Raw genomic sequence first — 16,268 nt, forward strand, 5'->3', positions numbered from 1 at the left:
ATAGGAAATTCAGGGTTACGGGGATATGGTAGGAGTCTGTGTGGGATGCTCTTCGGAGGGTCGGTATAGTCTTGATGGGCTGAATGGCCTGCTTCTTGCACTGGAGGGATTCTATGAAATGACTGCGGTGTGATTTTTGGGAAGGCAGAAACTCCAGTGGATGTTCATTGTGAAGATTACGGGATGCCAGAAATCATGGCAATGGCATCTGGTGTCAAATATCAATATTCTTGGGGTGGGAGGTCACCATTGACCAGAAACCAAACTGGACCAGCCATATAAATACTGCCACAAAAGCAGGTCAGATGCTGGGAATTCTACCACGAGTCACTCATCTCCCGACTCCCCAAAGCCAGTCTGCAATGTACAAGGCACAAGTTAGAGATGTGATGGAACACTCCCCACTTGCCCCTGGATGGGAGCAGCTCCAACAATGCTCAAGAAGCTCAACACCATCTAGGACAAAGCAGACAGCTGAGAGTCTTTGAAACTCCTTGCCACAGAGAGCGTGTGCATGTTTAAGACTGAGATTAATAGGTTTGCGATCAATTGTACAGTCATGGGTTATGGGGCAAGGTGAGGAAAATGGACATGACTAAATGTTAGATCAGCCTTGATCCTATTGAATGGGTAAGTGGGGGCAGGCTCAAAGGGCCAATTGGCCCTCTCCAGTTCGTATTTATCATGGTCATTCAGTCTTTACTTCCTAATTTGTCTCTGTGAAGCATCTCAGGACATGAATGGAGTGTTGCACAGACATAAAGGGAAGCTGTTTGCTTTGGGTGTGATCCTCAACCTCAACAGAATCACAAACTGCACTGCGATAATGTGTTGCTGCAAGCTCGGGCAGGGTCACGTGCTGGGATTTGCTGCCTAGATGCTGCTTAGCCCGACAAGTTTAACGTTCTCAAATATTTATCCAAATTGCCCTTTGGAATATTTCCTCCAGAATCAGCTTCCAATGCTCCTTCAGACTGCACATCCCAGGGCACAACAACTCGCTACATTAAAAAAGAAATTTGCATCAGCTCTCACTCCTTTGTCAATATTCCTCTGGTTCCCAGTTGCCAAAAGAACAAGTTATTCCCTATCTACTTGAATTGAAACCTCCTCAAGATAAGACACAATCCACCCTTAACCTTCCTGGTTCTGAGAGGGACAATCCCCAATCCTTCAATCAGTAGAGACTGATCTTACGCACAGAGATGTGGTGAATTTACCCACTATCCTCTCTAAGATTATAGAAGAAATCTGCCAGTAGTGAGAGCAGGTTTAAGTTGCAAAAATGGCCTGTGCTGAGTTTTCACGAGTATTTCAGGAAGCAAAGCGAGGTATCGAGTCAGGGGGCAAAAAGGGTCAACATGGGGTTAGATACAGAGTAAAGCTGCCTCTACCTCGGCCCCGATCACACATACACCCAGAACAGGGACAGCTCGGGGTTAGCTACACAGTAATGCTCCCTCTACACTGTTCCCCATCAAACACTCCCAGGACGGGGCAGCACGGGACTAAACAGAGAGTAAAGCTCCCTCTACAATGTCCTCTCAAACACTCCCAGGACAGAAACAGAATGGTTCCACATACAGAGCAAAGATCCCTCTACACTGCCCCCCATCAAACACCCCCCAGGGAGAGGGACAGCACGGGGTTAGATACAGAGTAAAGCTCCCTCTGCACTATCCCCAACAAACATTCTCCAGGATAGGGACAGCACGGGGTTAGATACAGAGTAAAGGTCCCTCTACACTGTCCCCTATCAAACACTTCCAGGACAGGGTTAGCATGGGGTTAGATACAGAGTAAAGCTCCCACCACACTGTCTCCCATCAAACACTCCCCCAGGACAGGGACAGCACAGAATTAGATATAGAATAAGGTTCGCTCTACAATGTCCCCCATCAAACACTCCCCAGGACTGGGACAGTACGGAGTTAGATACAGAGTAAAGCTCCCACCACACTGTCTCCAACCCGAACACAAATCCCTCCCAGACATTCAAGTAATATAACGTCAGTTAACAAATATCAAACGGGATAAAATCTCGACTCGGTGATGGTGATGCAATGGAAATCCAGGCCAGTAATCTTTCTCAAGGGCAGAAATGTGCTACCCTTACCCTGGCCTGGCCGACACGCTTGTGGTGAACTAGAGAAGTTGAAAGGTTACCGCCGCTCACCTCCTCGGTCTCATACATGGTGCGTTTGGATGAGAACGGTGACGGTTCGGGCTGCTTCAGTTCACAGGGGCTCTCAACAGCTGACAGGTCCATGTCATCCGTCTTCTCCATGATCAGGTCCCACTCAGGGCCACTGCAGTCTGGGTTCACCGTCAGCACAATCCTGCCCGAAAAACAAAAATCAGGATCACAGCACAGCGCACAGACAAAGCCCTGCAAATCTCCCTCCAATCCTCACCCAAAACCCTTGGTTATGGACCAGACCAGACACCCTCAAAATATCTTAAGAAGGTAGCCTACACCCTAACATTTTCTTATTTTAAAGGCAAATGTAAAGTGTCTGTTCCAGATGCTTTGTGACTGGTCAAAATACAATTTTTTAAACACTGTAGATAAAATAAAACACAAGGAATTTAGAATAACTTAACTCTATTGGAAACTTAACAGAATAATAGACGCAGTAACTATTACTAGTTAACTCTTCCAATATTGTAATATCCCATTAACGCAGCCCTCAGCAAAAGGGAAAGTTCAGACAGAGATTCTCACATGCAGTTCAGAAAGTAGCAGCCAGAAGACATGTACTGAAGCTTCCAACTCTGTTGAGACCCCAATAGCTTCTGATTCTACTGAAAATCCAAAGCCCAGAAATCCTCGTCTGTGAGGGTTGGCTACACCCATTCAGGCTGTTTTAGAAAGAACAATCCCAAGCTGTTTACTCAAGGAGTCTTAACTAGCCAGCTCGGGACCTCTTGTTCAATATCTCTCTTAAAAGAAACCAAGGCAAAATAACAAAAATAACAAACGTGACTGCATTGTCAAACCCGACACACTTTCTGTTGGTGCAGACTGAGGATGGGAAAGGCCAAAAGTGAGCGTTAGGCCATTGGGGTTCAATGACACGGGGCATTTCCATCATAGGAGGAATCAGGCTGCAGTCAAATGAAATACATGCCTCCTGGAAGGGATTCCTTCTGCTAATCTGTCGCAGGATCCGTGACATTTTACCCCCATCCCCTACCCGGGCTCCTGAGGGCAATTTAGGTAATCCACTCCCAGAGACTGAGATATCCCAACAGAAAATGAAACTGCAACATTATGGGCTGCATGGCTCAAGGTTACACTATCATAGGCAATTGGGTTAACCAGCAAAATCACCTTAACAACCAGAGAAATTGGGATTGGCAACTCCTAGGACAGGTGCAGCATGGAGTTCAATACAGAGGCGAGGTCTCTACACTGTCCCCCATCTCTCACACCCAGGAAAAGGACAACACAGGGTTAGATACAGAGTAAATGCTGACTCTACTTTAAAACTGAAAGTAAAGCTCCCTCAACACTGTCCCCCACATCAAACACTCCCAGGACACGGATGCGTGGGGTTAGATGCAGAGTAAAGCACTTTCTACTCTGTCCCCCAACAAACATGCCTCTGGGACAGAGACAGCACACGGTTAGATACAGAGTAAATCTCCCTCTACACTGTCCCCCATCAAACACTCCCCCAGGACAGGGACAGCTCAGGGTTAGAAATCTGAGTGGTTAGTATGAATACAGTGGCTGTCCAGCCGATGAATTCCATGCCCTTGGCATGTTACTTACTTTGGGATGATGTACTTTCTCCCAGCAGCAGTCTGGTCAGGTGTTTTTGAGACTCGGATGCAAGAGATACCAGGGTTGACTCCATCTTCGTAGACACCTGTCAGAACAATGTTTGACCAGGAGTGGCTTTACTGTGATGTCCCTACAAGGATCAGGCCAAGTGTTTCCTAGCTCATCAACACACCTTAACTCAGAGACCTCTCTCTCTCTCTCTTCCCCATTCCACTGAAGCCAGTCACGGTCTCTTAATGACATCCACCCTTTAGGTGGTTACCCCAGTGACCAGTTATCAAACACAGAACCCCAAACTCACTTAGGGTGGGCATCTGTTCAACCTCACCAAACATCACAGTCTAACCTGATACTCCCTGATACTGGAATAATAACTGGGACAAATAACTCTGCTAACCTTTAGCTTCCTCAACCCAGTGCCAGTGAGATCACATCCTCCAGCTGCAGGAAGTGCGAGGCAAACTGCGCGCCATTCATATCCAGAAGGCACCCTAACAGGCCATTAAGTGCTTCACTACTCAGGATGACAAATTTGTTTTGGAGAAAATATAAAGGGCAGGATCCCACAGAAAGCAATGACATAAGTGATCGGTTATTGTTTGTTTTCGCTGAAACATTGCTGATTCAGGAACAGTTACAAGGTCCCAGGACACAAGGTGCATTCTTTCAAAGATTGGCCATGGGATCTTTTACATCTCACCTTGAGGACAGAAAGTGCACGCTCTGAGCACCAGCACAGCCACACTTGGACAATGCCAAGTAGGTTCCAGCGCTGAAAGTGGAGAGATCAATGTCTCCCTGCCCCATAGTATTCCGATATCCCGCCCTTCGTCCATTTCTGGATTCCTTCTACATCCCCAATCGGTGGTTGATCTTCAGCCCCCTGCGCTCTCAGCTTTGAGATTCTCTCACTAAATCTCTCTGCCTCCCCATCTCTCTTCCTTCCTTTCTTCATTCATGGGATAAGGGCATGTCATTGGCTAAACAGCATTTATTGCACCATCCCGAATTGCCCGGAGGGCAGTTAAGAGCCAACCACATTGCTGTGGGTCTGGAGTCACATAGAGGCCGGAACAGGGAAGGATAGCAGTTTCCTTCCCTAAAAGGCATTAGCAAACCAGATGTGCTTTTCTCGACAATCAGCAGTGGATTTACAATCATCATTAGATTCTTAATTCCAGATATTTATTGAATTTAAATTCTACCATCTGCCGTGGCGGGATTCGAACCCAGGTCCCCTGAATGTCTCTGGATCTCTGGATTAACAGTTTAGTGGCAACACCAGTAGACCATCGCTTGCCCTCTCAAGAGACTCCTTTAAAACACTCACTTTGATTGAGCTTTGTCTCCAATATGTTTGAGTAACTTGCTGTCAATTTTAAACAGTCTATGTTCCTGTCAAACACCCCCCAACGTTTTACTGTAATAAAGGTGACCAACAACAGGGTTAGCCTGCTTTGGAACATCTAAACCAGCCATTGTTAAAAGTTTCACCCAGCCAGCGTGAAACTGCAAAGAGAAAAGGCAGGCAGGCTGACTCACCGTGTAGATCGGTAAAGCTGGCTTCATATTTGACGGGCTCAGGTCTGGAAGTGGTTCCAAGTTCGGTTCGGCAGCACAGGTCAGTGCACTCCAGCCGCAGGGTCTCCCTGCGCACTGCCTTCTGGAACCAGGGTGTGCGCTCGGGCTCAGGTCGCAGATCGGGTATGGGGAACTGCAGCCGCAGGTGGGCTCTGGGGGCTGTGAGGCGCACCGAGGTCGGCTGCCCCAGCACAGGAGGCGGCTCGACACGGAGGGTAGGGATCCCAGGAATCTGAAAATCATCGGTCGAGCAGCAAGTCAGCACAGAGGGAAACGCGCGCACATAAAGACACGCACACTCACTCACTAACACAGAAGTATGCTCACATAGCAAGAACAGCAGCAGACACACACAGCAGCAGCAAGTAATAAGTCACGAGGCTATTATGTACTTAAGGTAGGTTGCTCCTCAGGGCAAATGCCACCAGTGCATTCAAACTTTACAAAGCCAGCAAGTTGCAGCAATCAAAACGTGACCACCATCCTGAGGCACATTGAAGGGACAGTGTTAGAAAGAGCTTTGTACTTATGTCCAAACCTGTGCCATTGGTTCTGAGGAAGCGTCACCGGACCTGAAACATTAACTCTGTTTTTTACCTTCACAGATGCTGCCAGACCTGCTGAGCTTTTCCAGCAACTTTGTTTTTGTTCCTGTCCTGTCCCTGCCCTGGGAGTGTTTGATGGGGGACAGTGTAGAGGGAGCTTTACTCTGTGTCTAACCCCGTGCTGTCCCTGTCCTGGGAGTGTTTGATGGGGGACAGTGTAGACAGAGCTTTGCTCTGTATCTAACCCCGTCCTGTCCCTGTCCTGGGAGTGTTTGATGGGGGACAGTGTAGACAGAGCTTTACTCTGTATCTAACCCCGTGCTGTCCCTGTCCTGGGAGTGTTTGATGGGGGACAGTGTAGACAGAGCTTTACTCTGTGTCTAACCCCGTGCTGTCCCTGTCCTGGGAGTGTTTGATGGGGGACAGTGTAGACAGAGCTTTACTCTGTATCTAACCCCGTGCTGTCCCTGTCCTGGGAGTGTTTGATGGGGGACAGTGTAGAAGGAGCTTTACTCTGTGTCTAACCCCGTGCTGTCCCTGTCCTGGGAGTGTTTGATGGGGGGCAGTGTAGAAGGAGCTTTACTCTGTATCTAACCCCGTGCTGTCCCTGTCCTGGGAGTGTTTGATGGGGGACAGTGTAGACAGAGCTTTACTCTGTATCTAACCCCGTGCTGTCCCTGTCCTGGGAGTGTTTGATGGGGGACAGTGTAGACAGAGCTTTACTCTGTATCTAACCCCGTGCTGTCCCTGTCCTGGGAGTGTTTGATGGGGGACAGTGTAGAGGGAGCTTTACTCTGTATCAAACCCCGTGCTGTCCCTGTCCTGGGAGTGTTTGATGGAGGACAGTGTAGAGGGAGCTTTACTCTGTGTCTAACCCCGTGCTGTCCCTGTCCTGGCAGTGTTTGACGGGGGACAGTGTAGAGGGGGCTTTACTCTGTGTCTAACCCCGTGCTGTCCCTGTCCTGGGAGTGTTTGATGGGGGACAGTGTAGAGGGAGCTTTACTCTGTGTCTAACCCCGTGCTGTCCCTGTCCTGGCAGTGTTTGATGGGGGACAGTGTAGACAGAGCTTTACTCTGTGTCTAACCCCGTGCTGTCCCTGTCCTGGGAGTGTTTGATGGGGGACAGTGTAGAGGGAGCTTTACTCTGTGTCTAACCCCGTGCTGTCCCTGTCCTGGCAGTGTTTGACGGGGGACAGTGTAGACAGAGCTTTACTCTGTATCTAACCCCGTGCTGTCCCTGTCCTGGGAGTGTTTGATGGAGGACAGTGTAGAGGGAGCATTACTCTGTGTCTAACCCCGTGCTGTCCCTGTCCTGGGAGTGTTTGATGGGGGACAGTGTAGACAGAGCTTTGCTCTGTATCTAACCCCGTGCTGTCCCTGTCCTGGGAGTGTTTGATGGGGGACAGTGTAGAGGGAGCTTTACTCTGTCTCTAACCCTGTGCTGTCCCTGTCCTGGGAGTGTCTGATGGGGGACAGTGTAGACAGAGCTTTACTCTGTGTCTAACCCCGTGCTGTCCCTGTCCTGGGAGTGTTTGATGGGGGACAGTGTAGAAGGAGCTTTACTCTGTATCTAACCCCGTGCTGTCCCTGTCCTGGGAGTGTTTGATGGGGGACAGTGTAGAACCTAGACCAAGACGTCACTCCTGTGCTATCACCAGCCTTTTGCCCTTGTCCCAGCCATGCCTTGTTCCAAGCCTGCTACATTTCATACCTTTCCCAGTTAAGGATATGGGCCCAATGCTAGCAGATGGGAAGAGATTAATTTAGGATATCTGTTCGGCATACTCGAGTTGGACCAAAAGGTCTGTTTCTGTGCTATACAGCTTGGTGACTCTCAGACCATAGATCCTCAGAGTGGAAACAGGAACTCTGTTTCTCTCTTGCACGCACACTTCCTGACCTGCTATTTCCAGCATCCAGGCCGTTGCCTGCTTTTTCACTCACCAGTACTTGTTCCGACGGCCTCCCCTGTGCTGTCTGGAATTCCTGGCCCCCAACCGGATGGGGCCTAAGTAGGAAGTCCAGCCTATCCAGGAAGCCAAGGTCGATATCCACGTGTGCCTCCTGGAGCTCGATGAGCAGCTCTGCGCTGCGTGACACCTTCCTGTGGCTGCCCTGAGAGGAAGCAGACACCGTTAGTCATACGCCAGGCCACTTCCAACCCTGGCTCACATCCCCCACCTGTAGCTTTCCCAAAACACAGCCTTCGGTCCCCGTCCCGGTAAACTCCATTACCTTTGGCATGAAATATCTTCTCCCAGTTTTCCACATTATTCCTGGACCTTTTTACTCTACGTCGTGGGACAGTCCGTACAATGTCGGTGGTGATGCTGGTTTAGCTCAGTTGGCTGGTTTGCAGTGCAGAACGATATCAACAGTATGGGTTGATCCCCACAGCGGCTGAAGGATTCTCCTTCTCAGCATCTGCCCTCAGGGTGACAACACCACCAATTGTCTCTCTCAGATAAGACAGCAGCCCCATGGCCTGACAAGAGTATGGCTACAATAACCTTTTTACAATGTTGGCACACACTTTCAGTCTCCTTATACCTTTTGTTTCTTTATTCAGTAATGGGATGAGGGAGTCACAGACCAGATATTGCCCATCCCTAATTGCCCAGAGGTCAGTTCAGCGTCAACCGCATTTCTGAGAGTTTGGAGTCATGTGTAGGCCCAGACCAGGTAAGGATGGCAGTTTCCTTCCCTAAAGGACATTAGTGAACCAGGTGGGTTTTTCCAACAACTGACAATGGATTCATGGTCATCATTAGATTCTTAATTCCAGATTTTTTTTAAACTGAATTCAAAGTCCACTGTGTGCCATGGCGGGATTCGAACTAGAGTCCCCAGAACATTATCTGGGTCTCTGGATTAACAGTACAGCGATAATACCACTAAGCCATCACCTCCTCTTGCAAGGATATGTTGGAAGCAGTTCAGGGAAGCTTTACTCAGAATGGGCAGGGTTTTATTTTAATTATTTCATGGGATGTAGACTAGTCCAGTATTTATCGACAATCTCAAGAATCAACCATGCTGCTGTCAATCTGGAGTCACATGTACACCAGACCAGGTAAAGTGGGCAGATTTTCTTCCTGTCGGTGAAGTAGACTATGACAATTGACAAAGCTTTCTCTTTTAATTCCAGAGCTTAGTTTTAACAGAATTCAGCTGCCATTGTGGGATTTGAACCTGTGTCTCAGAACTTTGCCTGGTCTCTGGGTTACTGGTCCAGCGACAACAGCGTTACGCCACCAACCGCCCTGGTTGTCCCATGAGGGAAAGGGTGGACGGGCTCAGCTTGCCAAAGCCACAGTTTAGATCGGCAAGAGACAACTGGAGTGAAAATTATGAGATCTGGAACAGTTTACCGACCTATGAATTAGAAGTCGGCCACGTATGACGTGAATGTTTCATCTCATGCAAGAACCAGTTCAAAAAGAGATTGAGGATACACATTTAAAACGAAGACCAGGAGAAACTTTTTCTGACAGAGGCTCATGGGTCTTTGGAACTCTCTTCCTCAAAAGGCAGTGCAAGCACTGTCCTTTAATATTTTCAATACCAAGTTAGATAGATGTTTAAGCAAAGGTTATCAGGGGAGGAGGGAGGGTTGACAGGAACGTGGATCAGCCACGATCATACTGAGTGGCCATGTGGATTCGAGGGTGCACATGGACCCCTCCGACGCCTAACCTGCATGTTTGTACACGCGTGTGCAGTTAATTTGGTACTAGCCTCACTCTCAGGGTTACTGTCACTCACATGAACCTTTAAACTACCCTCTCATGTGGGTGTGAAAGAGCAAACAACCACTACTGGATGAAGTGCAAATGGGGGAATCACTCTGGTGTCATGGGCCAATCAGTACCCTTCGTTCAAACGTGTCCGTGGGAGCCTGCTGGGCACAAATAGGCGACTAGGCTTCATCTGTGATTAGACTGTATAAGGCACTTCAAAATGCTGGATATCATTCACAGTACGATAAATGTGCTCATCACTCTTATTTTTAATTGCTGGACAAATCATGGGACACACACACACACACACACACAGAGAGAGAGAGAGAGAGAGAGAGAGAGAGAGAGATTGGTTTGTCTCCACCTTACCTTGCCTGTTGTCCTCTGGGTCTGTCTGTAATGAATTTGAGCGCAGGGACTGGCACTGGACCCACAAACCAAGGGGGACACCTTTTCAAACAGCAATAGCTGCACAGGATGAAACAAAATGGATAGGGTTATTGCAGGAGATCCAAACGGACAGGTGGTGGACAATAGACGTGGGAGCAGTCCACAAACCAGGAACAGACCTGTCAGCTTGCAAAAATCCAGAATGTGGTGTGAAACATTCGGTGTGATTCTGCAACTGGACAGCACTTGTCAAATAATCCTGTTTGTGCCAATAATTATACCAAGAACCAATTTAGGATTATCAATCAGGCTCACAGTACAGTCCACTTACTGGTGCTAGAAGCCACATAAATTCACATGCATGGCCCAGTCCTTTGCAAACAGAAAGGAAATATCCACAACTAACCCTTGCTGCATTCCCCATGGCAATGCCAATGCCTCAACTAACCCTGTGTCGACATGCCTGGTTTGAATTTAAACAAAAGCTTAGCAGTTATGTGCTCCCTGGGGCTTTCTCCATGGCAATGCCCACCATTCACCAACTAATCAGCACTAGTTTCTCATGCAATATAAATTGCTGTTCCTGCTGAAATGTGGCATTCTTGCAATTCTGTCCTGACAAGTGTCGGTGTTTTGCACAACCAAGAGGTTAACTGCAACATTAATTCATCAAACAAGTGAGCCCAAAACAAAAAGAAATCTAGTGTTAGATGGAATTCAATGACTGGGGAGCATTTAAGGAACAATCCGGGGTGTGCTAAGAGCTGATTAGCCACAATTTAAGATGATGAGTCAAGTTTACTCTTGGTAGAAACGGCGGACATTCATACACAGGGGCTATTTTCTGCAAACAACAGGAAGATTTTTCTGAATTACCCAGTAGGTTAGAGCCTACACTTCCTTGTTGCTTTCTCCATAGCAAAGCCTCAGCCAATCAGAGTCAAATCTGTAACCAATCAGCAAGCAGCCTTTCTCCTGCAGTATAAATTGTTGTCATTTGAAATTTGACATTCTTGCAACTGTCCTATTCATTGCAAAATGAACATCTCCAGCAATATGTCTCCTTATTCAGCAATATTCAATTTCTAAGATGTGGTAACTTTATATGACAAACAGGTGCTTCAGGAGCTGACTAGAAGCCAGAGTGCAATGTTCTGGAGCAGTGTTTCAGAATTAGTTGAGTTGTGTTCATCGGTGATAGAAAACTATCAGTGGATGCCACTCACCTCTGTATATCCAGGAGCCTGCTGCTCAGCTCCAGGTCCCACTGGGCTCCACAGGCATTCCAGGATCTCCAGTGTACCGAAGCATATGTCCGTACTCAGAAGCTGCACCCCACCGCCTGCCTTCTGCTCACTCGTCAGCTGCACCGCGCCACCCGTGAGCCTGGGCAGACACAACACCAACAACAACAGCATTAGCCGCTGAGGGCACTCGCTTCTGCAATGGCAACAGCACTGCACTTGCGCGAGGGTCTCTGAGGCAGCAAAGAGCGTACACACAAAGGCGCCTCACGCAAGAACGGCGTGGGAGAATATTGGCCACCGAGCCACGTATGCAGATGTCAGAACACTTAACCAAAGAAGCTTTAAGCAGCATCGTAAGGACAGATTAATTTGGCACACATGGGTTAAATAAATGCAGGGCTACAGGAATGGAACAGAGGAACAGGTCCATCTAGTGATGCCAGCACATGGCAAGCATAGACTTAGATCGGCTGTATAGCCTTATAATTATTCTAAAAGGAAAAATGATAAAGGGAGGGGAGTTGGTTGTAAGAAGCGAATGCCTGAGCTTGGAGCTGTGCAGGGGGCAAGAGTTGGAGGTACACTAAGATCCTGAAGGATTATGGATTTGGGGAGAATTACACAGACAGGAAGAGCCGAGGACATGGATGGATCTGAAAATAAGGATGGAAATTTACAAATTAAGGTACTGTCATGCTGGAAGTCAATGCAGGACAGTGAGCACGGGAGGAGTGCACGTGGGGGTCTCTCTCCACATCTTGCTTCGCACAGGATGAAAAAAACAACAGCAGCTACAGACATCACGCTCTCCACCCACCCCCAGTGCCTCGCACTCTGAAATCGATTCAGTTCTCCCAAGATCAAGCAAGTGGGCACACTCATCCTGCCCTCATCCCACCTCTGCCGGCCAAAGGAAGCCTGCCCAAAGTCTGGGACTCACCATTCTGCAGATGGAGAAAGGAGCTGACATCCATCCCATCTCCCCTCCCACCATTTGCCCCAGCGGGTTCTTGCCATATCAATCAAGTGAGCTGCTTCTTGCCTCAGTCGCACAGAAGTTAATGTGTAAGTTATTCAGTCTACTAACTCTCCCCTCAACTCTTTCCTGAAGGCAGCAGATATTTAGGAAAAAGGAGGCCATTCAGCCCCTCGAGACTACTCTGCCGCTGAACTAGATCCTGGCTATCTTCAAAGCCACCTTCCCACATAATCCCCAATTCCAATTTCGATAAATGTCTGGAAATCTATTGATCTCCATCTAAACAGTCTAAAAGCCCATCTCCACCCCCACTGACTCTAGTCAGGGGGAACAGCTCACAGAGAGATAATGACAGGTTTAGGTAAGTGGAGAAGAAGTTGGCAAATGGAGTAGGATGTGGGAAAATGTGAAGTTATTCATTTTGGAAGGAAGGACAAAAGAACAGAGCATTATTCAAATCGAGAGGAAGCTGCAACACAAAGGGGCTAGGGGGGACTTGTGCACGAAACACAGAAAGCGAGCACACAGGCACAGGAGGTAATCTGGAAAGCTAACTGAATGTTGGGGCTTATTTCAAGGGGATTGCAGTCTAAGAGTAGGGAAGTCTTACTGCACCTGTACAAGGTGCTGGTGAGACCACATCTGGAGTACACGAGCAGGTTTGGACCCCTTATTTAAGAAAAGACATTATTTCATTAGACACAGTTCAGAGAAGGTTCACTACAATGATCCCTGGTATGGAGGGAATGTTTTATGAACAAAGGTTAAACAGGTTGGGACTCTACTCACTGGAGTTTCAAGGAATGGTGGGTGATCTCAATGAAACATACAGGTTTCTTAAGGGGCCTGACAGGGTAAATGCTAGGAGGATGTTTCCCATCATGGGAGAGTCTAGGGCTACAGGACACAGTCGCAGAATAAAGGTGTACCAATTTAAGACTGAGATGAGGAGGAATTTCTTCTTTCAGAGGGTATTCAGTCTTTGGAACTCCGAGCCACAGAGAGTTGTTGAGGGGCATTGTCCTTGTTGTGTATTTAACGCTGAGGCAGATGATTTCACAACTGATCAAGAATCTAAGGGTGAAGGGGCTGATTGGCCCACCCCTACTGCTATTTCTTCTGGTTTTATGAAAACATCCTTCCTGCATCTATTCTGGTAAGCTTCAATGTGATCCTCTCTCGTTCTCCTAAAGTCTACAGAATTCAGGCCCAGCCTCTTCAATCTCTCCTCAAGGACAGTCCCTCCTTTCCAGGTTACACTCCTTCTGTAATATGCATGCCCTTCCTTAGATAAAGAGAATACATTTGTACACAATATTCCATGAAAGAGAGATTTGCAGAAGGGCAGCACCAACCAATACATCACAAGAGGAAAATTCAACAGGATTCTGCATTTTGGATCTCCACATATGGACTGCAATAGGCGAGCTACGAGGGCCACTTTATCAGCCACTGGGTATCTCATTGCAGAAGGGGCACAAGAACAATGCACAAGGTGCAGAAACGATTCACTGGGTCATACCAGCGGTGAAGGGGTCACAACACCCCAGCACATGCAGAGGCAGCTTTCCACTCAATCTGAGGGTGACAAGTGACCTAACAGAGCTCTTCAGGTTAGACAGAATTATAATCACACAAAAGTGAGACACTGGTTCCAGGGTTAATTAAGACCATAAGGGAATGAGGCGGTGATAGATGAAACTAATGGGATATCAAAAAGCAAGGCACATGTGAGAGTGGGGTTAGACTGGGTGGGATATTAAAAGCGTGCAGGGAGTGAGGGAGAGAGAGGAGTTAGACTCAGTGGGATATTAAAGGGTGCATGGAGTGAGGGAGAGAGACAACCTAGGCTCAGAGGGATATTACAGGGTGCAGGGAAGGAGGTGGACCGTGCTATTAGGCTGGGTGGGATATTAAAAACTGCAGGGAGTGAGGGGTATTAGATTTAGTGAGATGTTAAAGGGCATGGGGTGTGACAGAGAACAGGAAGCATATGTGAGAGATGTCCTCTCCTACTAGACACGCATGGCTGCGGCATTTCAGTCTCTGCCCTTTCCAAAACATGGGAGATCTTGTACATGGAACCTCCCTACTCCAAGCAGCTCAGTGATTTGCCAACTACATGCCAGGGAAAGCTGCAGGTGAACTGTCCCACCCCCTACATCCAGTACCTCAAGTTATTGTGGGGACAGGCCTTCTCGAACTGTCTTCTCAGGTGGTCAAAGCCTCTCCCCCCAAAGATGCTGTCCTTGAAGTATGCCAGTTCGGTAAAGTAATGGTGGGCAGCAGTTTGGAAGTAGGTCGCTGTTCCCGATACGGGGTCCTGCGATGCAGGGGGTTGTCCAAGCAGCGGATCTAGGTGCAGCAGTGTGGCAGTCATCCCACCGATAGTCAGCCTTAACAGCAGCTCAGCCTTCACATTGTCCAGGGATGGGGATGGCTGAGATTTACCTGGTGGGAGGAGAGGCAACAGGTTAGAGAGCTCCCTGCAAGAGACCAAACTCATTCGACTGCCTCACCACAGCCTTGTATCAATCCCAAACTAACCCAATGACCCAATCTCTCCCCATAGCACTGTACCAATCCCAAACTAACCCACTGCCCCAATCTCTCCCCACAACACTGTATCAATGCCAAACTAACCCACTGCCCCAATCTCTTCCCATAGCCCTGTACCAATCCCCAAACTAACCCACTGCCCCAATCTCTCCCCATAGCCCAGTATCAATCCCAAACTGACCCACTGCACAACCCTCTCCCCACAGCCCTGTATCAATCCCAAACTAACCCACTGCCCCAATCTCTCTCTCCCCATAGCCCTGTATCAATCCCAAACTAACCCACTGCCCCAATCTCTCTCTCCCCATAGCTCTGTATCAATCCCAAACTAACCCACTGCCCCAATCTCTCCCCATAGCCCTGTATCAATCCCAAACTGACCCACTGCCCCAATCTCTTCCCATAGCACTGTACCAATCCCAAACTAACCCACTGCCCCAATCTCTCTCTCCCCATAGCTCTGTATCAATCCCAAACTAACCCACTGCCCCAATCTCTCCTCATAGCTCTGTACCAATCCCAAACTAACCCACTGCCCCAATCTCTCCCCATAGCCCTGTATCAATCCCAAACTAACACACTGCCCCAATCTCTTCCCATAGCACTGTACCAATCCCAAACTAACCCACTGCCCCAATCTCTCTCTCCCCATAGCCCTGTATCAATCCCAAACTAACCCACTGCCCCAATCTCTCTCTCCCCATAGCTCTGTATCATTCCCAAACTAACCCACTGCCCCAATCTCTCCCCATAGCCCTGTATCAATCCCAAACTGACCCACTGCCCCAATCTCTTCCCATAGCACTGTACCAATCCCAAACTAACCCACTGCCCCAATCTCTCTCTCCCCATAGCTCTGTATCAATCCCAAACTAACCCACTGCCCCAATCTCTCCTCATAGCTCTGTACCAATCCCAAACTAACACACTGCCCCAATCTCTCCCCATAGCCCTGTATCAATCTCCAAACTAATCCCACTTTTCTTTTTAATTCAGTCACAAAATGAGGGCATCGCTGACCTGGCGGGATTTATTGCCCATCACTAATTGCGCTCCCAGTTTTGAGATTGTCTCGCTGAATATCTGTGCCTCCCCATCTCTCTTCCTTCCTTTATTCATTCACAGGATGAGGGCATGTCACTGGCTAAACAACATTTATTGCACCATCCCTAATTGCCCAGAGGGCAGTTAAGAGCCAGCCACATTGCTGTGGGTCTGGAGTCACATGTAGGCCCAGACCAGGTAAGGATGGCAGTTTCCTTCCCTAAAGGGCATTGGTGAACCAGATGGGTTTTCCAGTCACAATCATCATTAGATTCTTTAATCCAGATAATTCATTGAATTCAAATTTGACTATCTGCCATAGCGGGATTCGAACCTGGGTCCCCAGAATATTATCTGGGTCTCTGGATTACATAATAGCGATAATACCACTAG

The 16,268-nt window shown here is 48.2% G+C and overlaps 1 protein-coding gene across 3 annotated transcripts in view; it reads right to left on the reverse strand.

The window, feature by feature from the left end:
* atg2a (autophagy related 2A) overlaps window positions 1-16,268 on the reverse strand; it is a 139,010-nt gene that overhangs the window by 85,913 nt on the left and 36,829 nt on the right. For all 3 annotated transcript variants that reach the window (XM_048525104.2, XM_048525102.2, XM_048525101.2), the window contains exons 11-17: window positions 14,444-14,723; window positions 11,273-11,432; window positions 10,026-10,124; window positions 7,861-8,031; window positions 5,333-5,603; window positions 3,779-3,875; window positions 2,177-2,339 (exon numbers count right to left, since the gene is read on the reverse strand). In XM_048525104.2, the coding sequence (XP_048381061.1) occupies window positions 2,177-2,339; window positions 3,779-3,875; window positions 5,333-5,603; window positions 7,861-8,031; window positions 10,026-10,124; window positions 11,273-11,432; window positions 14,444-14,723 (1,241 nt within the window). The remainder of the gene's footprint in view (window positions 1-2,176; window positions 2,340-3,778; window positions 3,876-5,332; window positions 5,604-7,860; window positions 8,032-10,025; window positions 10,125-11,272; window positions 11,433-14,443; window positions 14,724-16,268) is intronic.

This window comes from Stegostoma tigrinum, chromosome 42, assembly GCF_030684315.1.
Source record: "Stegostoma tigrinum isolate sSteTig4 chromosome 42, sSteTig4.hap1, whole genome shotgun sequence".
Taxonomy (NCBI): Eukaryota; Metazoa; Chordata; class Chondrichthyes; order Orectolobiformes; family Stegostomatidae; genus Stegostoma; species Stegostoma tigrinum.